This window comes from Genypterus blacodes, unplaced genomic scaffold (genome assembly GCF_046128005.1).
Source record: "Genypterus blacodes isolate CSIRO-AG114 ecotype Tasmania unplaced genomic scaffold, CSIRO-AGI_Gbla_v1 ptg000156l_1, whole genome shotgun sequence".
Classification (NCBI taxonomy): domain Eukaryota; kingdom Metazoa; phylum Chordata; class Actinopteri; order Ophidiiformes; family Ophidiidae; genus Genypterus; species Genypterus blacodes.
In genome coordinates this window covers 11,034,897-11,059,294 of record NW_027466957.1, presented here as the reverse complement: position 1 = coordinate 11,059,294, position 24,398 = coordinate 11,034,897, and the positions used below count along the sequence as shown (strand labels likewise).

Sequence of the window (24,398 nt, the reverse complement as noted above, 5' to 3'; positions counted from 1 at the left end):
AGGTACGAATTGTAACGTAATTATGTGTGTGTGTGTTTGTGTGTGTGTGTAACATTAAAACAAAGACAATGTTTCAGTACAATTATAGATTTAGGAGTTAAAAACAGGATGAAGCTTTTTTTCTCCACAGCTCGTTCTTCAGTTATATGTTCCATTAAATCCCCAACAGCATCACAGTGAAATAGGTCCTTAAACGCATCACGGTTTAATTTGAGCTACAGGAGCCTTTTATCCTCATTTAATCCGCTGTTTCCTCCTCGTGAAGGGTTAAACTCTGCAGTTTGACGTAAAATCCCTCAGAGTTTGACGATGCAGCTCGTTCAAGTCTGACCCACGCACACACACGCACTAAAACACACTAACACACGCCCGTCTTACCTTTGTATAAATCCACGGCACCAAACAAAGCAAACATAATGAAAACAAACAAACTGACACCGTTGTACTGTACGCGATGACAAATCCTCCGCTCCTTCATCCGCGCGTCACCGCCGCCATTATGGCCGAACAATCGCGCTGTCTGCCCGCATTCTCTCCACAAATCTCGCAACTTCGCCACTTTAAAAGACTTAAAACCTTGTAAAGCCTCGTATTGGAGCCATAAAGAGCCCTGCGGCAGCTCCCGTCCTTTGTCTCCGCCGCTGTGGGCCCGCTGTCCTAACCGGCCTGTGCCCGCTAGGTGGCGCTCTTGCTCCACGCAAAACCCTTCAGGTTTCCCAACTTGACCGAGCTGACGTCACGGCAGTCTGGAGCATCAAGGCCACTTCCACGCTGCTATTGGTCTGAGAGCCACGTGACCTGTCTCTCAGCATCCATAATTATGTTAGTGATATTTTTTTTTGCACCCCCTTCCAAAAGATGTCAGCATCTTACTGTCCTTGTTCTCCTGGAGGAACCCCGGAGTCCAGAGCGGCGGAGCGCGGAACCGAACCCGAAGTGTATCCCAAATGCTAAAGATGTCATGTCCGCCCGGAAACTTCCTGATGGATTCCTTAATGGGAGGATCATCTTCCTACAGGGCTGAGGGCTACTCAGGCAGCCCGGGAATGTACCTCCACACGGCTGCTGAGTACGGCTACTCGGTGATGAGGAACATGGCAAAGGTTGGACCGGCATCTCCCCTCTCTGCCCCGCCACTCAGCGCCTTCCAGGATGCGCCTTACCTGTCCCCATGGACCCCGGCGGGCTCCAAACCCGGCAGGGACGAGCAACCTGTTGCCCCATGTTTACAACCCTGCTCCTTCCCAGCGGGCAGCGTCAAAGAGGAGGCGTTTTGTTGCCTCTATCAGGAGGAAAGTGGCAAGGGGAAGTCGGCCACTTACATCCGGCTGGGGGACAATAGCTGCCGGCCCGAGCAAACCGCCTCCTCCTCCTCCTCATCCAGCGGCTGTTTCCAGGTGTACAATGGAGAGAGGCCGCAGGCAGGCGACGACCAGCACAAGCAGCAGCACCACCGGCAGCAGCAGCACCTCCAGCCGTTCCCCTCCTCCTCCTCTTCCTCCGGTCAGGCCCTGACCCACTTGGCCACATCTGTTGAGTCAGAATCGGCAGTAAGTTGCAGCAAATCACCACAGGAGCCGCCGAGAGAGGATCCAAAGACAGACGAGAAGGAAGACAAGGCCAAGAGTGACAGCTGCTCAGACAACTCCGATGGGGAAATAAAGGGTAGGTTACAACCCCCCCACACACACACACTCTACAACACACACAGACACACACACCTCCACCCACCAACACACACACCTACACATGTATACTCATAATCACATGCATAGTAACAAGCCAGCAGCTGATTGGCGGATGATTTGGCCCAAAACATGTAGGAGCAGGGCGCGTGGATCTGTCACGTTACCCAGCGTGATTGCCAAATAATGCGGACGTGCAGCCCAGGCTGACTGGACGTGTGTGTGGCTGTATGTGTAGCTGTATGTGTGACAGCAGGAGATTATGGCGTCCGCGGCATTTAACACCTTTCCATTAATGTGAGAATGTGAGATGGGCAGTTATCATTGAAATAAACACGCTCTCTCACACACACACACACACATACACACACCCTCTGTCTCTCTTACATGGCTCGTTTACATCGTCAGAGCTATAGGACTCTGCTAACCAGTTAAACAAGACGGTTTTACTCACCAAATATGCTGTAAAGGCCCTTTTAATGCATTCAGCTGAAATATTCCACCGCAGCGTCCACGGGACAATTAATAACACACATTACAGGAGGCTAACTGAGCATATTCACATCCCATAATATGAAGGAATGAGTATATGTGTATGTGCGTGTGTGTCCTCTTCTCCTTTATCCTCTGTGCGCTCAGCGGGATGAGTTAATTTCGTTTGACTATGCGGGTGGACTACGCACGAAAAGCAATTAAAAAGACCTAAAAGCGAATATTCGCAGATTTAAAGAGGCGGGGCATAAAATACTAATTATTATTTCCATTGTTATAATTGTTGTTGTACTAATTATTAATCTCACGACACTCTTATATAATATATAACAAATTATATAATACATCAACACACAGAATATAGCGGTTATTACAATAATCTGGGGCGCAACTGAGCTCCTGGTTAATTTGTCTCAACTGATTTTTAAAAATTACTATTATAATTTCTAGAAAAGAGCTAATTGCCTTTTACGCACGGAAACCAACGAACAATTATTTTATTGTATTTTCCAAATTTTTGCTAATTAGTGCGCCTCGTGTGTGTGTGTGTGTGTGTGTGTGTGTGTGTGTGTGTGTGTGTGTGTGTGTGTGTAAATCCCATGAAATGAAATGTTTAGGTAATGATTAAATGTGGGGGGCCACATGCTGAGTGCACATTAGAGTAATTATAACTGTAACTTGCCTGTCTGTGTGTGTGTATGTGTGTGTGTGTGTGCGCGCGCGCGCGCGCGCGCGTGTTATTCCCCAGAGTTCACAGCCTAATCAAGAAACTAACTAAATGTGTAACACGTGCTCGCCATTATCTCCACGCGTTTCTTCTTCTCCTCCGTTATACTTTCATTCCGTTTGCGCGCCGTTGAGACGTTTTTCAGATTTGGGACGAACCTCCCAAATTTTTTTTTTTTATTCGGCTCCGGTGTGCAAAGGTAATAAAATTTTTATGAGAGTCTGAGGTCCAACATAGACAATAGAAGTGCTTACACACCCCGGTTTGATTTGATCTAATTATAGCTGTAGATCACACAAAGGCAATTTTTCGAGCAGTAGGAGTTTGGAGCGGACGCCGGATGAGCTCGGTTCATTTGATCCGGAGCTCACGGAGAGTCTACACCTGGTAAAAAGGTGCAGCGCCTTTTCTTTCGCATCATTAAGTTTTAACCAGAGAATCAGCTTCAGACTGTGTGTGCATGTGAGTGTGTGTTGAGATCATGTGGCGTAAAGGGCGCGCGCGCTGCTTCTAATATATTGATCTATGATGGAGATTCGGACTCATTCTTCTTCTTCTGCTTCTTCTTCTTCCGTGTAGATGATTCATGCGCGCAGAAGACAACGGGGAGCTGGTTGAGGGCCAAGAGCGGCCGGAAGAAGCGGTGCCCCTATACTAAGTACCAGACGCTGGAGCTGGAGAAGGAGTTCCTGTTCAACATGTATCTGTCCCGGGAGCGCCGCCTGGAGATCAGCCGGAGTATCAACCTGACCGACAGGCAGGTCAAGATCTGGTTCCAGAACAGACGCATGAAGCTGAAGAAGCTAAGCAGGGAGAGCCGCGAAAGGGAGCAGAGTGCAGTGTACAACTATACCTGAAGACACACACACACACACACATTTACACTTACACACATACGCACACGTACACAGAGAGAGAGAGAGAGAGAGATAACTATACTAGACAGACACACACATGCATGCAAGATTGCTCATTTATCAGTTTCCTATTTATCTACACACACTCTCTCTCTCTTACACACACACACACACACACACACACACACACACACACACACACACACACACACACACACACACACACACCGTGCCTTCCAGTATACGTGAACACTACAACCTGCTACACCGCCAGACTTTTTTTTGGGGGGTGGGGGTCTGCAGGTGAACACTTGCCGTGCACCGAGGGGTGCAGATAGGAGAGAATTGTAAATATCTGATATGAGACGGATCAGATGAAAGGAGACACACAGCCGGTGTTTATCCCACGTGGGCGGCGTTATTGTGGGTGATATTTTCACGCGTGAAAGACACAAAAAAACAAGAGAAGGACGAAAATAAGAAAGGTATTACTAACTTTGTCCTTCCCCTGATTCCCCTCCCTGGCATGGATGCGAGGGAGGGAGAGACACTGCGGCTGAGAGAAGCAGATCACAGCAGCTCTAATAGAAGCGAGAGACCATAACGTTGATTTAAATATTATCCAGGTGACCACAGTAAGTCAAGGTCATAAAATTCTAATGTCAGGTTCGCCCTGGAAAGCGTTGGGGGTGGATTTTATGATCTGCAAATATAATGTGCCGCAGCAGTAAAGATGCGTTTAAAGGTGTGTGTGTGTGACAGAGAGAGTGTGTATATGCGGGGCGCGGAGGAGGGCTAATCCACGCAGCAGACACACACACACACACCCCTATACACACACACACACACACCGCAAATGTGCCTGCATGGATCCAGTGGAGGAGCCGAGTCGAGGGGAGCTGCAGAGCGAACACGGCGGGATAATGGAGCTGAGAATTGGGGGGGAAAGATGGAGGATAAAGGCGGAGGAGGAGGAGCGGAGCGGAGCGGTGGCAGCGCGGCAGCAACGCGGCAACAGCGGCGGAGGCGGCGGCGAACAAAAACAACAACAACTATAGGAGGAGAAGAAGAAGAAAGGAAGAGAAGCGTCGCGCGCTAACACGTGGATAAGTGAACGCAGCGGGGATGGAGTCTGCGGGGAGGAAGAGGAGCGAAGGTAGGACCCCCTTTCTCTTTTTTACGTAATAATGTGATTTCCTGTTTTCGCGGACGTGCCGCATCTGTCAGCGCGCCGCTCGCCTGACAGCTCCGTCGCGCACACGGTGGCGGCGCGCTGTGGGGACTTCATGCTGGAGTTTACTTCCTTCTTTTTGCTGCGTATTGATTTATTATCGATTGCTGATATATATTTGTCTTTTGTTGCTATGTGTCGCTGCCTCCCCCCCCCCCCCCCCCTCCTCGTCCTCTTCCTCTTCCTGTGTGAAATATCAGCCCGGGGATTTGTGGTGATTTACGCCGCTGTGGAGTTGCTCAGTGACGCGTGTTGTGCCGCCGCCGCTGCTGCTGCTGCTGGAGGTGCTTCGGTTGTTGTTGTTTGTTTCGCTGCTGCAAAGCTTTTAATGGAATGAGATTTGATCGGAGTGGAGATAGTGACGCGGTGTGATGAAGAAGTTGTGTGTGTGTGTGTTTTCTTGTGTGTGTTACTCGCCTTCCTCCCTCTCTCTCTGTCTCTGTCTCTCTCTCTCTCTGCTGCTGCTCTTTTTTGTTAATCCTCAATTGGCTTTTCCACGGATTTTTAACCCCTTTTGCGCGCAGCTGAAGCGTGGTTTAGGTAGTTTCATGTTGTTGGGGTTGGCTTCCTGGCTCGGCAACAAGAAACTGCTTTGATTACGTCAGTTCGTCTTCATCAAGGGCACAATTTCCGCTGAATTACCCCCTATAGGCACCCGGGCCTCCGCAAATGGCATTGTAAATGAACTGAGCTGCAATACCTTGGACAGAGACGTTTTCTTCTTCTGTGCTGTTATGTTTTTGTGGCGGGGCTGTAAAACCTCCTCAGGCTCTCAGGAGGAGAATGGGTTGTAAACAACATGGGGTAAAGTTTTAGACCTCTGACAGCAGCTTTTAGTGGCCTCAGCTGCACCACGGCGGCTTTAGATAGAGAGATGGAGGGATAGAGATAGATAGATAGATAGATAGATAGATAGATAGATGATAGAATATTATAGATAGAATATTCAAAATAATTGTTGACTTTACTCTAAGCTGGTTTTGTCTCCCTGACTTGTGTTCATGAGCAAACACTTTGCTGACTCTGCAAATAATAAGGAATGTTATACACACAGCCACTCACAGACACGCTAGACAATGTTGTCTTGAATCTCGCCTCTACCCACACACACACATATGCACACACACATGCACACGCCACCCACTGTGACTTTATTGCCAATTATCTCCTTACATGTGTGATTTCACTAATTGACTTTAATTATTTTGTGTCTTTACAAAAATGCAGAGTTGATCCAACACGTCGTGTTGCTTTGTGTTAAATCGCGCTCTCTCCTTCGCCTTTTGTGCAAATTGTGATGTTGGGTGTGTATTTGTTGTGTTTTCTGTATTTAATTAGCTGAATTAACTGCCCAACAATGCAATAATGATTGATATTAAAATGTGAGGGAGGTAAATATTCTGCAATGCTGGGTTTTCTTCTTCTTCTGGCTCTTCTTCTTCGCTTGCTCTGCGCTGTGGTTTATTTCATGTGTTGGCGGCGTAATTGGTCACAATGCGACTCACATGACTGACGAGCCAATTTATATTAGAGAAAATCTATTAGAGCTCCTCTATGTGTGTGTGAGTGTGTGTGTGCATGTGTGTGCATGAGTCAAATAGGCTCTACACCGGAAATTCAATTAACAGACACTAAAAATTATTTAAAGAGCAACAGCAATAACAAAACAATCATGCAAACTTGTGTATAGCTGAGATTTGTTTTTGTCGCAGTCAGCATCTTCTTCTTCTTCTTCCTTCAGGGGGGAGTGTGTTAACCCCCCCCCCCCCCCCCCCCCCCCCCCTCTTCCTTCCTCCCTCCCTGAGGAAGAGAGAGACAGTCTGGAATCCAAAGTCACTTTCATTCAGCGCGGTGAATGCGTGTCTCCCGTGGAATGCGTCCCTGACAAAGACTTTACAGCTGGAAACAGCCCGAGACAACGCAAACCATAGAGGCATAAAACCATTTAGACACTTTGTAGTGGGCGAACAGGAACTGGAGGCTTTAGTGAACCACAGAGCCAAATGTGTTACACCGCCACCGCCGCACACACACTCATACATACACACACACTCGAAACACACACACACACACACACACGCTGCAGCGGCGCTTTTGCTGTGCTCTAATTAGGCTACATTTGATTTATTTGAGGTGCAGCTTGTGAAATTAAATCCAGATTCGTCGCTCACAGTTTCATGAGAATGTTTTGATTTTTGCTTTTATTTAATTTTTAGAAATATGCAACTCGAAATGACTCCAACGTTTCATGTATATCCCCTTAAAATCTCAACTAAACATAAGAATACACTCATAAATAAATACTCTGCTCCTGTGGCATAGTGTCCTGTCATATCCACTCCTCCATTAAGCTTAAAATGCTGTTTCATATTATATTAAATCGCTATAATGCAGAATATTTACGTTATTGCGCCACGCACGCGCATCGCCGTCATCAGAAATACGACTCTGCTTGTTTATTAGCGGGAAACGCTGGAATTTAATTAAATAGTTTGATGGAGATGTGAGCTTTGGAAAGCAACGTTAAGCTAAATGTATGACTGAGAAGCGTGTTATGTGTGTGTGTGTGTGTGTGTGTGTACGTGTGTGTCACAGTTATTAGCGTGCTGGACTCTCTGTGTGTGTGTGTGTGTGTACCTTGGCCCTTTATCCTGCACATGTGCTGTTATAAATAACTTGGAAGTTATTCTCCTCTTTAGATTTTCCATATGCGGCTTAAGCGCTAATATGGACCAAATGTCGCCTATAGATGGTTTAGATTGCTGCATTGTGCCTTCGTGTGTGTGTGAGTGTGTGTGTGAGAGAGAGAGGGTGTGAGAGAGAGACAATGAAGGCCCTTTGGTGTCTGACTGGCGTTGATAAATAAATTCATTTCTGTATTTATTTGTCATATTTCATGTCACATGTTATTACATTACACACACACACACACATTTCACACAAACACACACTCTATCATGACACCTAATCGTCACGTGTCACTTGCAGCTATTTTTAAAGACAGTTATCATATAAATGCGAACCGTCAATCCACCTCCATTGTTCCTTATCCAACAAGTGCTGATGAGACAAACTGGTTGTGTGTGTGTGTGTGTGTGTGTGTGTGTGTGTGATTGGCAGCGTCACATCTGCTTTACTAAACGTAGTCAACACACAATCAGCCTCTGAGTGTCTAGCTCACAACCATACTGTAGATATCACATTATTAATCTATAGGCTCTCTGCAGCGTCTCCCAGCTCTTGGTTCACCTATACGAGCTAATTCACGATACACATCTTGTTGTTTACATTTCTGCCCCTTTTAAACCGTTTAATGATTCAAACGCTTGCTTTACATTTTTGTTTTTCCTCCAAATTATTTCAGATAAATAGCAAACGTGAAGTTCCCGGTCCGTGTGTTTGTTCTGCAGGATCCACACCGACACTTAAGCCTCCTTTTATTCGGTACTAAACGTCTCGGTGCGCCCGCCGCGTGAAGCTGCTCCGCTCCCAGCATCCTTTACGGCCCCGAGTGTCAATCTGCGGGATTCTCCATCTCTCACACTGCGTTAAATTAAATCATCCGGAATTTAAAAAATTATAAATTAATACATCAAACCCCTGCTTATATTTTCATATTAAAGTGTCATCGCCATTATCATCGATAAATGATCGAGATACCTGACAATCGATTAAAATACAATACTGGAGACGTATAAGAAACTAAACCAGGCGTTTGTTCTATTTCTATTATTCACCTTTACTCAAAGTTGTATCTATCAAATACCAACACATGCTGCTTCAATGGGCGAGACTGGACGGCATGTTATAAATAATCGATCGATGCCCACTGTGTGTTCAGTTCTCCATAGGAAGCTTTAGAATAAAAAATATAGCATAACAAAGGTTAAGTGAGGCAGCAGAGGCGGTTTGGTGTAATGTGTAGGTCAGACTGAAATATGAAGGAGGAAACGGAAACAGCCAGAATAAAAAAACACAACACAAAGTGTGGTTATATACGTCACATTATAGCTTTTATTATGGCACATTGAGCGTGTCAGGCGGGAGGGAAGTGGAATAAATAATACATAACACTGCAGAGTGTGCAGGCAAAATCACACACACACACACCCCAGTACAAACACATACGTCACACAAATATATATTATTTAAAAGGGATTCACTGCAGGACTTAAGGCTCGGTTATAGACGTCACGTACCATATTTGTGGCCATAAATGCTCTTCAGGCGCTTTAATGGCGACATCAACCTGCAACACACACACAAGTAAAATCATCTCATTCAACTTATACCTTCAGTAAACCATCTGCGCCCGTGTGTGTGTGTACGTTTAGAGATCCATCCGAGCTTCCTCCTCCTCTTCCTCAGCGCGCGGGTTGAAGGTGCCGCCGTCTGGCCGTTTACATTTCATGCTTGAATCTGAACTCAGCCCCGTGACTCGCATCACTCTCACTAATGCGCAGATTACATTTAGTTTCACGTCACCGCGCTAATGTATGGAGATGTGCATCCGGCGGGCCGCGCGCCAAACACATCCACCCTCATTCCGCCAGGATTGATCCCAAACAATATGCAGTTTTAGGCTCCGGACAGTGACGTCATGTCTAGCAACATAGAAGCAAAATTAGTCATTTTTTTGGATCACAAATGAATGAAAATGCATGAAAACAAATATTATATATTAGAGGACTGAAATATCGATTGTTACCAAGGTTGTATATCCAAAAAAAGTGTGTGATGAAACGTTTTTCTACGACAATAAGCTCATTTTGTATTGGGATGCGCGTGTGTGTGTGTGCGTGTGTGTGTGTAGCATCAGGTTGCAACAGTAAAGTTAAGTTTTGATTTGCTTTCACCTCCTCATATTACCTCCACAGTGTGTATAAGTTTATAACAAATGAAGCTTTGTGTGTGTGTGTGTGTGTGTGTGTGTGTGTGTGTGTGTGTGACGCTAATGCGGCCTTATTTGTTTACCTCCTGGCAGCACTTTTACTCGCTGTGTTTAGCTCAAATTCGGCAGAAAACTACTGTCTTGTTAAAGTGCCTGCTGCAGTAAGTGACGTGTTATATAGCATGTGAGTGTCAGGGTGCTACAGTAAACTCCTGCCATTAGGTACAACAGTAACATTATCCCCGCTATGATAGCTTTCATCTATTAGCCCTTTAACGAACCTTTTTACCTCTCTGTGCCGGGCAGCCTCCCGCCTGTCTCCGGCCCCCTCTCTGGTTGCGTTGCTCCTCACGCACACACACACACACACACACACACACACACACACACACACACACAGACAGAGAGACAGACATACACAGACACACACACGGCGCTGGGGTGTGTTTTTTTATGTTAAGCGGGGAACTCAAACGCAGCCTTATTAACGACGCGTTTATGAACAATCAAATGGTCCTCGTTAAAATTTATTGATGGGGCATAAAAACATGAACGGGCCACTCGCCGGATATAGCCGCGCTGCACTGTGGGCTGCCTGTCAAGAATCTCAATCCCCTCCTCTGCTATCTGCTCCAGTCCCATTTAGGACATGTTTGCTCTTTTGTGTCCTCGTTAAAGCTTAAGTGTAAACTTTATAGATGGCGCATCCCGTGTCTTGTATTGGTGCTTTACGGGCTTCTTCTTCTCTTGTCCTTCTTCTTATCAAAAAATAGCTTCATTTCCACTACATCAAACATGTTGTTACACTGATAAGAAACAAACATGAGGTCAAGCATCCGGTAAATACTGTAAGGTAACGTGGGCTGCAATAACAGCAGACCCGGGGTAAGATTTGGCCCAGACGGAGATTTATTACGCCATCAAATAGTGCCTTCCGATCTGTGCCTGCGTGTGTGTGTGTGTCTGCGCAGGTCTGTGCTGCGCCTGTTCACACTCCCACCGCCGCATCCCGCCGCCGCTGACGCCGCCCGTCACACAGGCGCTTTCCCCCCGCACGGACGCGTTTTCTCGCCGAGCGTTTCCCCCCGTGAAGCCTCCGTGGAGGAACGAGAAGCTAAACAGCGACTTCTTTAATCCGATTTACGCGCTTCGGAGTCCCGTGGGATGACTGGCGCATTGATCCACTGTACAATTTTTGCAGGGGTAAATATAATCACGTGTCCGCCCAGCAGCCAATCGCAGCCCGGGAAGCGTTGAGAAATAATTACCTGCCTTGATTGTTCTATGGCTAGATAAAAAAGTACACATACACTCCATATAATAATCGGATGCATGTAAAAGAGTCGGGGAGGCTTCGACATGTCGACCACGGGTCCCATAAGTAATTATTATGTGGACTCCTTGATCAACCATGAGAGCGAGGATGTCCTTGCCGCAACTCGGTTCTCGGCGCCCGGTTCGCACCCAGCCGGCCCTCGTCCGACGACCCTGGTACCGGAGTGCGCTGACTTCCCCTCCTGCAGCTTCGCACCCAAGCCTCCCGTCTTCTCCACCTCCTGGGCCCCCGTGCACTCCCAGTCCTCCGTGGTCTACCATCCGTATAGTCACCAACCGCACTTAGGCACAGACTCGAGGTATATGCGCTCATGGCTGGAGCCGATATCCGGCGCGGTGCCTTTCCACGGCTACCCGGGGAGCGGCAGGCACTTCGGGCTGAAGCCGGACGCCTTCCAGGAGCACAGAGCCGGCGAGTGCCTCGGCTCCAGCGGGAGAACCTACCCGGATTATCTCTACTGCTCGTCCACTGACATGCGGGACAAGCAGCAGCAGAGTCTTCCGTCCCCCGAGTCGGAGCTTCTGGCTTCAGGGAAACATAAAGACGAGAAGCCGGAGCTCGATCCCAGTAAGTTCAAGCGCCTTTACTCCTTTTGTCTGTGTTTTTTTTCCTTAACAACCGGTTGGTAGTTTAGATGAGATGATGTATCTTAAAGGCATTTAACGCCTTGCATAAAGTAAAATTATATGCTGTTTCACTCTCCCCCTCCTCTCTGCTCTGCCCTCTGCTAGGGGGGGAAAAGCTTTAGGAACTATAAAAGACAAACGCCACCAGGCTAATATAGGGGCTATAAACCCAGACACCGGGGCTGTAAACATGGACTCAAACGTGCAGGAAAGGACGTTGAATTTGGAAAAGGATGTGGCACAGATCTGACAATACGCACGCAAGGTGTCCGTGTAACACTGATCAATATTCATCACCAAAGAAGGCCCTTTTTTTACGAGCATATTCTGACCCCAAGTGCCATTATATGCGGCACATTAAACCATAAGGAGACGCTCAATCCTGTTTTTACGCACACAGGCACAGGCCTTTATTATAACGTCAGAACACACACATACACACACATAAGAATGGGGCCAGAAATATGCACATATCCTGCATATATCCTTTCCAAAACAAATCCAACGTGCCTCTTCTTCTCCTTCTCCTTCTTCGTCTTCTTGTTGGAGGAATGCATGGGGACGGCGGACCTGTAAAGGCTTGAACCACGGGCCGTTTTATGGGCCAATAAAGTGAATAAGCGCATTGAGTATTTTACGACGGTGTTAGTCAGAAGTTAAGGGGGACAGGAAGCCAAATCAGCGCGGGGCTTTGATAGTCTCACACACAAATTCTCCCCTTTTAGAAGTTTACTACTGACGTGTATATTTACTTTCTGTTCAAGCTGACGTTGTTTTCATTTTTGGAGCTGCAGAATAGTTGCAGCTCTTCATCTTAGCGCCTGTTTGTAAAGGCTTTCCACGCTCCTGTGGTAGTGGTATAGTTTCAGGGGGGGGGGGGGGGGATGGCTGACATATTGCTTTTGTGTATCTTCCCCATCCTCACTTGTGTTGCTGTCTTTTGCACCCGCAGATAACCCGGTGGCCAACTGGATCCACGCTCGATCCACGCGGAAGAAACGGTGCCCGTACACCAAGTACCAGACTCTGGAGCTGGAGAAGGAGTTTTTGTTTAATATGTATCTGACCAGGGACCGGAGGTACGAAGTGGCCCGCGTGCTCAACCTGACCGAGAGGCAGGTCAAGATCTGGTTCCAGAACCGGCGGATGAAGATGAAGAAGATGAACAAGGAGAGGAGCGACAGCAAGGATCAATAACGAGTACGCGCGCGGGGGACTGAAACAATAACCACTCGTGACACGGACAGCACAGAAACACACACACACACACACACACGGTGACCCCCCCCCCCCCCCCCCCCCCCCTTCATATTTATCACATTTTTATTTTTTTTATTTTTTTCAAGGGGGGGATTTTGTATTAACCTTAAACTCCAAGACTGTTTTGATGCAGATTGTGTTATTTCTCCTCAGAGAGAGAAATAACACACACACACACACACTCACACTCACACACACACACACACACACACACACACGCACACACACACACTCTTACCCTTACACATACACACACACACACTGTGCGCTCTCTCGCACACATTTTCAGTGTGGAGAATTACACAAGTGCAGTTTGGACGAGTTGAAAACCGTCCGAAGACACACACACACACAGAGAGAGAGAAAAGAAGAAAAATACTTGAATTCTTTTTGAATTTCACCAACAACAATAATTTATGACGTGAATGTTTTGTTTTTTTCTTTCCTTCTTTCCTTTCGTTTCCTCTGCGCGTGCGCGTGCAGGTGTAGTATTTTGTACAGAAACTCTCTTTGTCTTGTATTTTATTTTTGTGATAGTCGTTATTGCTGTATTCTATTGGTGCATCGTCTTTTCCTTTGATTGTAGCCTATATGCGAGTTTACTAGAGTGTAGATATCAAATATAAACTTCCTCACTATACGTGCCGCTGCTTGTGTTGTTTGTCACTCGGCTGTTGTTGCCTTATTGCCCAACAAACGGGCTCCGTAAATGGGCGCGGGAAGGCCTGTAAAGCTCCACAAGGGTGTCATTCCATATCTGCTTCATATTTGGCTTCATTAAAGAAACCACCAAGTGATCACACACACACACACACACATCCCCACGCTCTCACACTGTACACGTCACACACAGATGGATGGTTTCTAAATAATTATGCTTCGAGCATTCCTCCAAGTGCAGTAAAGGCCCCGGATGAGCTTTTACCTCTCTGCCTGCCTGTCTGTTTCTCTATCTTGTCCTTCTGTGCAAATGGCTGGAAAATTTCCTTTGGCCTTTGAGGTTTGAGCAAGGCAGCATTAGTGTGTGTTCTTGTAAACACGTCGCTGTCCTGTATGAGCTGTTAGTGGTTCTAATGTTGCTCTCTCGCTTCCTGTTCTCGTGTTTACATTTATTCCACCTTATTTAAAGGAGAAGAGGTCCAGCTTAAATCAAACAAAGAGAAAAATCATATAGATGTTGAGGATATTTATTTATACATGTATTTACTATTCTCTGACTTACTAACGCGGTTTAGCTACAATAACAAATGTATTTAAATTCCATGTGACTTATGTAAGAGTTAGAAACAGACACGTTAGGGTCCTTGGGCCATTTTGAAATAATTCTTTGCATAAATCATTTAAATGTTGAAATTATTATGGAAATACAAAACAGCAGCGCGCGCCGGCCTGTTACATTTCAGCATTAATATTATTATTTGTATTCATTAATTTATTTTTAGAAGCACTCGCCTATTATAAATCACCTCCAGGTCTTTGCGTTGTGGTTTGGTTAGAATCAAACAGCTCTGGGGCGTGAGACAGTTTCCCAGGTCTCGCGTTTGTTTCCTATCGGCCTAAATTGCCTTTTTGTGGTGGCAAACAATGCGGACAGGATGCATCATTTCAAAGGCGCAATCCGGTGCATTTCCGCACAGGCCGAACAGAAATGCGCGTTTACAGCCCCTGGTTGCTGCTCGGCTGTTTGTCTCAAATGCAGACGAACAAAGCAAACTGGGCTCCTGGCTAGACGTCTGGGCTAAATGACTTTATGGCTTTAATGGACGCTGCTGCTGCTGCTGCTGCCGCTGGACGCGTTCAAAGGGGGAGAAGGGGAGCTGCGGAGGTGACTTTTGTCCCCCCCCCCCCTTCCCCTACTTCATCACAGGAGAGGTCTATTAGGCTACAATTAGTTGGGATAGGATCGATAGTTATTGTGCATAAATATGAGCGCTGCGGGTCTCTGTTATTTCTGATAGAACGATAGGAACAGATACACAGCGCGCGCCGGATCGATTTAAAAAAAACTGCCTGGAAAGACACGAGCCTTCCCGTGTGTGTGTGTGTGTGTGTGTGTGTGTGCGTGTGTGTGTGCGTGTGTGTGTGTGTGTGTGTGTGTGCGTGTGTGTGTGTGTGTGCGTGTGTGTGTGTGTCTATAACAGAGAGAGTGTGTGTGTCTGTGGCAACAAACCCGCATTTATTTTAGTCTTTTGCTTCAATAAAGCGTTTGATAACATGTAGCACACACATACACACGCACCCACCCGCGCACGCACGCACGCACTCACGCACGCACACACATGCACGCACGCTTTGGGACATAGGAGCACAGCTGTCCACATCCCAGGCCGCCTGTGATTGGTGGGATCCGGCGCGTTCCGGGACGCGTCTGGCCGCTAGATGACGCTGTTGGTCCACGCGTGGCGGCGCTGTGGCTCAGACATGCAAAGCTGAACTATCGATGACACGCTGACGGATACGCTCTTACACGCACACACACATACAAACGCATATACACACACACGCGTTTTGCTTAACGGTCCACAAAGCGCCGCGCCGGAATGCAGTGAAGTGTTTGTTGTTTTTGGTAGTTAAATGTGCAACAGCATTTATATTTCCAATGTATTTGGCATTAGAAATATATTTGGCAGATTATATTAGGTACAATTGTATATTGTATATTCCTCAACTGCTTAGTTTCCATTTTATAGCTTTCAGATGTTGCCATTTCATATTGTTCATTTTAACATAAATAATGATGGTAGTCCACCTGTTTGTCACGTGGTGTTGTTGTATTTTATTAATTACGTCATGTGCTCATGGTAGCAGATTGTGCAGGTACCATAGTATTAACATGTTAACAGCTTTAATATAATTCAATATATTACTACATTTGCACCTTTTGATTTTGTGTGAAAAAAAATTGTATCTCAATCATGAATTTTACAAGTAAGGATCCATTTACATGCAAGCAAAACAAATAAGCCAAAAAGTAGTCAGACAAGATATTCAGATATACAAAGACTTTAATGGATCATAATGACATACACAACAACAACAGCACATCAATACCACTAATAACAATAATACCTATAACAATAATACCACTTATAACAATAATACCACTAATACGACAAATGACAATAAAAACATTATTACCAATAATTCCACTAACACCAGTATGACAATAATACCAGTAATACCACTAATAACAATAATACCACTTATACCAATAATACCACTTATACCACTAATACCAGTATAACAATAATACCAGTAATAACAATAATAACATCAATACCTAACATCATTAATTCCAATAATACCACTAATACCAATAGTAAATAAAACACAGTCCAATATAAACAATAGAATCCCCAGTTTGTTTCTAATCCTCATATTTGACACTTGTAGTTGTTCTGCAGTCCAAAGATCCCATGAAGTGCGTAACAATGAGTGTCAATCTGCATATTTATAGAGTGTGAATGCGCTATAAATTCGCCCAGTGCGCCTTTCATATTTTACGATGATGCGTATAAAACGTCAGTAAAAGCTCACAAACCCACAGCGGCGTGTTTGGTGAGTGAGCCGCACGCAAAGTATCGAGCTGGGAATTTGCGCGCTGATTGCAGCTAAACATCCAATGTAAAATTTTATGAACTCCGGGTCCGGGAGATTTACTGCGGATCCTCGCCGGTTTTTACGGGGTCAGTCAGTGGCAGCAGCGAGCATCCAGAGGTCGTGTTTATATTTGCCTGTGTGCGTGTGTGTGTCGGTGTTTTACTGTGTGTCGCCCTGGCCTCCGTTATGACACCGCAGAGGCTGTGTGTTTTGGGGCTTTGCTTATGTCATTTTTACGCACAGCCCCCGCAGCGTGAACGCGTCCATTCCTCTGTGTTTTGGTGTTTCCTCTCTCCTCTCTCTATCTTATAAACGCTCCTTTAACCTGCTGCAGCGCACTATAGGTCAACTCCATTCTACAAACGACTGTATTCAATAGGCTGTATTCATAAAGATTAACCATTTCCTGCCTCCGTAATGAATCCAAAGTACAAATTTACAGACGCTGTGTTTCACAACTTTTCTATTTTCTTAACAGTTAAACGAGTCTACCGATCATGATTTTGTGATAAACGGGACACTAATAAGCCTCTTTGCTTTGTTGGTTCTTTTTTACGCACAAGCCTGCGGCGTATTGTTCCTATTCCTGCATACTTGTGTGTGTGTGTGTGTCTGTGTGTGTGTGTGTGTTTGCTCCTCATCCTTTGGTCTTAAAGAGCCTCCAAACGCCGCGTTAACCCACTGGAACCAACAAAAGGTCAACTACATTGGAGAAATGACGATCTAACCTTCAATGGGGTCTATAAGGGGACTATAACGTCAAGCCATAACAGTTCTATCTATTCATAAAGATGAAAGCTTCCCTAAACTATAAATTATGAAAGTGGAGGAGCGCTGTGTTTCATAAGCTTTACATTTTAACCCATTCCAGCGTCTATTGATCACGATTTTTCGCGATAAACACAACATTGATCACGTTTAAAGCCTCTTAGGTTGTTGGTTATGATTAGTGCAGCTCCTCTCAAGGTGGATATATTCGTATAGGGCCCACCACGTCTGACCAGCCGTGGAAAGATGAAGGGAGGTGGTGGTGGGGGGAGGGGGGGGGGGGGGGGGGGGAGTAAGGGGAGGGAGGGGGAGGCAGGGAGGGAGGGAGAGAGGGGGGCTGCTTGTGGTGTGGGGGTGGTTGGGTGGGAAGCTAAAAAAAAAGAAAAAAAGAAAAAGAAAGAAAAGAGCAGCAGCAGCGCCTGTGACTGAGCCGGCAGGAGAAGCTCCAGCGTTCAGCTACGATTACACACACATACACACACATACACCACACACACACATACACACACACACACACACGCGGGACATGAGCCGGGTGTGAGCCTGTGCAGCGCAGCCTGGGACGCACACTGACGACTATAGCCAGAGAGGAACCCGGAGAGAGAGAGGATCGGCTCGGCTCGGAGAGAGACTGAGCTGCCGTCGAGTGTCCAAAGGGGCAGCAAGCAGCGTTTCCAGCCCAGTTCCGGTTTGTCTGCCTGCCTGACTGACTGACTGCCTGCCTGACTGCCTGCCTGCCTGTGCGCGCTGTGCGAGTTGGGACCCTAAACAAAAGGCTGCCATCACCCTACAGGAGAGCCTCAGAGATACACAGAGAGAGAGAGAGAGAGAGAGAGAGAGAGAACCCGTCGTCTGCTTGATGCTCACCAAACATGAGCTCTTATTTTGTTAACCCTCTTTTTTCCAAGTACAAAGGCGGCGAGTCGCTGGAGCCAACTTACTACGACTGCAGGTTTCCACAAAGCGTTGCCCGCAGCCACACGCTGGTGTACGGACCCGGGGCAGCCGCGCCGGGCTTCCAGCACCCGTCCCATCATGTGCAGGACTTTTTCCACCACGGGACCACGGGGATCTCCAACCCGGGATACCAGCAGAACCCCTGCGCGCTGGCTTGCCACGGGGACGCCACCAAATTTTATGGATACGAAGCCCTTCCGAGGCAAACGCTTTATGGTACCCAGCAAGACGCGAGCCTAGCGCAATACCCAGACTGTAAATCGTCGAGCAGCTCTAACCCCGGAGAAGGACAAGGCCACTTAAATCAAAACTCCTCTCCCAGTCTTATGTTCCCCTGGATGAGACCCCACGGTCAGAATCGAACCATTATTTCCATTTTCTCTTTCTGCCTGCGTGAGTGAGTGTGCGCGCGCATGTGCGTCTCTCGCTGTGTGTGTGAGTGTGTGTGTGTGTGTGTGTGTGTGTTTATGTATGTTTATGTGTGCATATACGTGGTAAATATGCCCTAGCAATAGCAGTTATAGCGTGTGTGTGTATGTATGTATGTGTGTGTGTGTCTGTGTGTGTGTGTGTGTATATGTGTGTGTATGGGCTATAAAGCGAAATAAGTGCAGGGACATGATAGGACACATACAGGCGCGTTCACAGGCGCTGCTCCTCTGCAGCCACATGTCCATACAGCTCACACGTCAAAGTGCCTCTTAGCGCCGAATTGCTGATCACAGCTCATGACAGCAGTTCTTTGAAGTCAATTATCATTCTCATAAGATATTTCACAAACTCTAAATGCTCTGAGGGGAGTCACAGTTTACAATTTATGGAGGTAGAGCATACAGACATACACACACAGGCACAGGCACACACACTAACAGCAGCAGCAGCAGTGACAGGAAGGTTGAGCACCTTGTGAACACAACGTTTAAGGTGTTTTGAAGCCACGCAGGCCCAATATGGCCCAGACTAGAGGTCCACTTGTGACCTCTACATTATTCAGATTAACCCGCATTGACTTCACATGTATACACACACACACACACACACCTGCACAGATCCCTTTCTAGCCCATGATAGATTTGAAAACATCAGCCATCATGTCCTTCATCTGTTATGACAGAGCTCACCTCTCTCTCTCTCTCTCTCTCCTGATCTTCCTTTTCTCATTTTCCTCACTGTGTCACTGTAAGAGAATGTGTGTGTGTGTGTGTGTTTGTTTGTGTGTGTGTGTGTGTGTGTGTGTGTGTGTGTGTGTGTGTGTGTGTGTGTGTGTGTGTGACTAAAAGACTTGCATATATAGACCCCAGCTGCAAATGTGGAAAATCATATTAATCTCTAGTCAGGTTGTGAGTTAAATTCCCACCTTCAGTCTGAATGTATGGATTTCTCCTGGAACATTTTGCTCATATTTACAATATTAACTGATACTCACCTAAAAAAAAGTCCTTGTCACTTCTGCTGATAATGATGTAACCGCCACCTAAAGAACACAAACAGAAATATGATCATCTAAAATATCTCAATGTTACAGGGATTCTCCTGGGTAATCTATGAGATATTACTGTAATTTAAAGCAGATTAACCAGCAGATGAAGGATCTTCCTTCTGGATTGCAGTAAATATGAGTGGATAAATTGAGCAGCTGGTTATTAGTATTCATGAAGAGGAGAAAAGGCCAAATGTGGAGTGAATTAGCAGTCATCTGCATGTTTTAGTGGCCGTGGTCAGTTCTGCTAACCTCTGGCTTTATTTCGTTCAAGCCCCCGGCAGGCGGAACGGCAGGCAAACCTACAGCCGCTACCAAACCCTGGAACTGGAGAAGGAGTTCCTCTTCAACCCTTACCTGACGAGGAAGAGGAGGATCGAGGTGTCTCACGCCCTCAGCCTCACCGAGCGGCAGGTGAAGATCTGGTTCCAGAACAGGAGGATGAAGTGGAAAAAGGAGAACAACAAAGACAAGTTCCCCGGCCAGAGAGGCGAGGCTGAGGCCGAAGCCGAGGCCGAGGCCGAGGAAGAGGGCAACGAGGACGGTGAAGGGGAAGAGGCCGAGGAGAAGGAGGCGGAAGAGAAAGAGGAGGCCAAGGAGTGATTTTTATGGTCGACCTCTTTTTTTATGGTTATATGGCTGAAAAAGAGGAGAGAGAGAGGGAGAGCGAGGTCCCATAAACGGAGGAAGAGTCACAAGGAGGCAGAGAGGGTCGACTTTATGACCTCCACCCTTTCATTTTGTCGAGAGAGGACAGGAATCCCACCGTATTACTGTCATAAAGAGGCAAAAAAAACACGAAATTCCCACATCCGCCCCTGTAGACTTTTACGTTAAAAAAGCGCATGTTAAAAACGGGGAAACGGCTTCTAGCTAATACTTCCTTTAAAAAATATAACTTTCGTTGACATTTTTGATGATGAAACCTTCCTTTTTTCTTTTTAGTAACTGTAACAGAAAAAGCGCATCAGCCCCCAATACGATCTAACGTGTTGTAAATAGATAATAGCCCCAATATACGTGTAAAAAAAAAAAGAAAAAACTTAAAAAAAAAAAAAGCCCCATCACGGGACCGTCCAAGCGCCCTATACGTCCCACTGAGTGTTCATCACCACCATCATCTTTAGACGCCGCTCCGTTTGGGCTGCCAGCCTGTGTGCTTGTGTGCGTGCGTGTGTGAGTGTGTGTGTGTGCGCGCGTGTCAACAAACCCACCACGTTTTATTCTTCTAATAATTGTTACTGTTCCTGTTTAACTCGTTTTGGTGTGAATGGCTCCTCAGACGTTCTTTTCTATATAGGATGACCAGGGAAATGCAATCGTTTGAAACCCTTTGATGCTACCTAAACCTGGGGGAATTGCAATAGAGATTTCTGATTATAGAGATTTCATATGGTTCTTTATTTTGAAACTGTTATATATATCTATCAACCTTATATGATTAAGTTATGTATGTAGCATTTACCCGATATACACACACACCAGTTATACACTTGTTGAAGACCTTTTTTTTTTTTTTTCTTTTTTTTTCTTCTTTTCTTTCATGGGAAGACGATTAGCTCCAAGCCAAGCGCACCATGTTGAGATTGTACCACGGCACTACCTACTAAACTCAGAGCTTCGGCCTATATGCAGAATTTCTATTCCACACTTAAGGCTCTGTTTTTGAATTTAAAAGCTATTTTTGTCCCCCAACAACTAAAACTGCCTATTACGCACATGAGACTGTGTCTGATAAATACCTGCTACAATTACAAACGAGTTAAAAAAAAAAGTGAGGGATTCTTATTTTAACGTGCTGGTGATATAGCGTAGTTGTTTTTTGCACTGAATATAATCTTTATGTACGTCTTGTTCTATATTGATGTTAACAGATATGCTCGTTTCCTGGTGTTTCTCCTGTGACAGACGGATTTGTGTGTGTGTGTGTGTGTGTGAGAGTGTGTGTATGTGTCTCTCTCCCCCCCCCCCCCCCCCCCCCCCCCCCCCCGCCTTTTCCTTCCCCTTCGCCATTGTTGTGGATGTAAAATCACGAATAAACAAGATGGCTCACAACAAACATGTTCTCCTCACTTTGTACTTAACAAAAAAAAAACACACACACACACCCAGACGCGCCTATCGGAACTACACACACTCATGTTGGATCGGCTTCCATCGCTTCACTCCCTTTTCATCGCTCCACTGGTTTATTGTTCCAAACTTTTGCTGCCATGGAAACCCTAAGAAGTCTCCATAGGCAGGAATTTTATTTTTTTTTTAATGATTTCACCATACAAGCGCTCATTTATGGAGAAATGCCAAAGCGCGTCTTCCTCGGTGCCCATCTGAGCCAGAGAAGCGTCTCTCGGCTGGGCGGCGGGAGGTCAGAATCACGCACCGAAGCGCCTCCTAAATCCACTTTTCATCATCAACACTCTCAAACTTACTCTATTAAAAACAAAAAGCCAGACGTGCGTTTACAAATGTCGCCCTGTTCCCTTTTAAGGAAAGGTTGCGGATCCCATTAACAGCGTGCGCCCTCTGCGAAGTCTGGCCCGGTTTGATTCATCCTCTTAATAAGAAAGTTCCTCTCTTCTGGGAGGACGGGAAGCTTCTTCTTAATGAAGCTCTAGATGACTGATGGGCTCTGCGTGGTCCAGATGATACGAACAAACATCTGCCGCGGCGTCTTCATATTAATCGGCCTAAATAATGGCAAAGCATTTGGGAGGCTTTTGTTTCTATCTGTGTCTGTGTGTGTCTCTCCGTGTGTGTGTGCCATGGAAGGTGCTGGTATCGGTGCCCGGGAACCGACACGAATCACAGCGAGTCCAAGTGCAGCACTGAGCCCATATCGTGTCCACCAGGCCTTTAATAGACAAGACACAACCGTTTGGATCAATTGACACAAAAATACACGAACAGCAGCTTGTGGCCGTAAACGCACCACAATATAGGCCACTGAACCCGTCACACAAGTTTCACCGATATGTTCGATTAATGGAGACTCTATCCTTCTTATTCAGATCTTCTAAATTGATCTCCTGCCTTATGAAGTCTTTGATTTTAAAGCAAAATTTAACATTAAAGAAAAAGTGGATTAGAGTAGTTGTGCTTTTAATGTGAAGAGCAGCGTGGCTCCTCAGCTGCTTTACATTATTAAAATGAGCCGCTTCCTATGTATGCAACTGTCATCACGGTGTGTTTACGGGCCTCAGTTATGTTGTCTGTCAGCTGCTGTTTGATCTCATGTCAATATGGGACAGAGCGGATGTCCGACATGTTCGCTATAGAGGCTGGAGTGTGAGCGTGTGTGTGTGTGAGGGGCAGGGATCTCCAGTAAACTCAGTATTTATTTCTTTTCAAGCTTTTATCTATAAGTAGATTATATGGTTAACATGTTATGGCCTTGGAAAGAATTAGGACATTTTAAATGTAATTTTGCAACTTATTACAACAACATAACAGATTATTCGCTTCATTCAGCTCTTTGCCGTCTGTAGTTTCTTTTCTTTATTTTTATTTTTGCCTAGAAAATTTTTCAGTCAAGCAACTTATTCGATGAAGAGAAAAATTACAATTTAGCAACGTTTGTGTGTGAAATCGTGCCGGGTATCCTCCAAATCAACTCATAGAATTAGAAAACACAGATAGACTCTACAGGACTGAAGCATCTAACAGGGGGGCTTCTGTTTGAGTCTAAATGTGCAAAAAAAATTGTTTTTGTCTGAATAAATCGAGCAAAAAGCTGCATAATGGATCTGATATTACACACACACACACACAGACACAGACACACACACATCTACATATAGGCTTATTTACAGGTTCCTTCTTGTAATTCATTTATTACTGTTATTCTGCAGTGAGTCCAGGTTTTGAACACACACACACACACACTGCTTGGGCCTTTTTCTGCTCCTGTTTCCCTTAAAGCCTGAGCTTTTGTTATTTTTCGGGGGGTGTTTATTCCCCTTTATTTGCCTGTGCGGTGTTGCTTTAGAAATTTCCGGAAGTGTCGGTGGCACTGACAGCCATTCTACAGAGCGGACGGGGCCATTATGTGTGTCTGTGTGTGTGTGCTTTTACACGGGGCTGACATTCCCAATAAAGTTTAGTGTAGCTGCTGTAAAGTTTATTGGCGGTGTAAAGACGCGGCCCGGATGGCTCCACATCTTTAGCTTTTATGTGCTGGGACTCAGTGTGGAGCCGCGGTCCTGACAGGGGACACGCACCGCACAGCCGTGTGTGTGTGTGTGAGAGAGAGTGTGTGTGTGATGCGATATGAGCTCTAATTCAACTACATGTTGATGATTTATTTCTATTTCAAAGCGTGGTGTTGTTGTTTTATTGGCTATATTTTAATGCTGTTTGCTTCTGTTGCATCACGTGATCTGCTGTTATTCTTTTACCCTCTGTTTCAGCTCTATTTTGACACAATTCATCTGCTCCAAAAAAAAAATTCCCATTTCTGTCCTTTTATTGCGTTTCTATGTGTTGCTCTTC

At 45.8% G+C, this 24,398-nt stretch overlaps 3 protein-coding genes across 4 annotated transcripts; all 3 read left to right on the top strand.

Moving 5' to 3' along the window:
* The first annotated feature begins 332 nt into the window (after window positions 1–332).
* On the top strand, window positions 333–4,124 carry hoxc10a (homeobox C10a). Its single transcript, XM_076166189.1, has 2 exons — window positions 333–1,665; window positions 3,484–4,124. The coding sequence occupies exons 1-2, from the start codon at window positions 948–950 to the stop codon at window positions 3,759–3,761; spliced, it is 996 nt and encodes a 331-aa protein (XP_076022304.1). The 5' UTR covers window positions 333–947; the 3' UTR covers window positions 3,762–4,124.
* A 7,118-nt stretch (window positions 4,125–11,242) lies between these two features.
* hoxc9a (homeobox C9a) lies at window positions 11,243–13,042 on the top strand. The gene is made up of 2 exons (XM_076166876.1): window positions 11,243–11,786; window positions 12,798–13,042. The coding sequence occupies exons 1-2, from the start codon at window positions 11,243–11,245 to the stop codon at window positions 13,040–13,042; spliced, it is 789 nt and encodes a 262-aa protein (XP_076022991.1).
* A 5,303-nt stretch (window positions 13,043–18,345) lies between these two features.
* Window positions 18,346–20,513, top strand: hoxc8a (homeobox C8a). 2 transcript variants are annotated; one of them, XM_076166877.1, is made up of 3 exons: window positions 18,346–18,781; window positions 20,067–20,069; window positions 20,185–20,513. In XM_076166877.1, the coding sequence occupies exons 1-3, from the start codon at window positions 18,346–18,348 to the stop codon at window positions 20,511–20,513; spliced, it is 768 nt and encodes a 255-aa protein (XP_076022992.1). The 2 variants fall into 2 exon arrangements, with proteins under 2 accessions (XP_076022992.1, XP_076022993.1); XM_076166878.1 differs by lacking the exon at window positions 20,067–20,069.
* Window positions 20,514–24,398: the final 3,885 nt, after the last annotated feature.

Bases quoted from the DNA above. Each gene is read 5' to 3' on its own strand.
- hoxc10a (XM_076166189.1), top strand. From the start codon at position 948: ATGCTAAAGATGTCATGTCCGCCCGGAAACTTCCTGATGGATTCCTTA. The intron at 1,666-3,483 runs GTAGGTTACAAC...TCTTCCGTGTAG, and splicing joins CTCCGATGGGGAAATAAAGG to ATGATTCATGCGCGCAGAAG.
- hoxc9a (XM_076166876.1), top strand. From the start codon at position 11,243: ATGTCGACCACGGGTCCCATAAGTAATTATTATGTGGACTCCTTGATC. The intron at 11,787-12,797 runs GTAAGTTCAAGC...TTGCACCCGCAG, and splicing joins GAAGCCGGAGCTCGATCCCA to ATAACCCGGTGGCCAACTGG.
- hoxc8a (XM_076166877.1), top strand. From the start codon at position 18,346: ATGAGCTCTTATTTTGTTAACCCTCTTTTTTCCAAGTACAAAGGCGGC.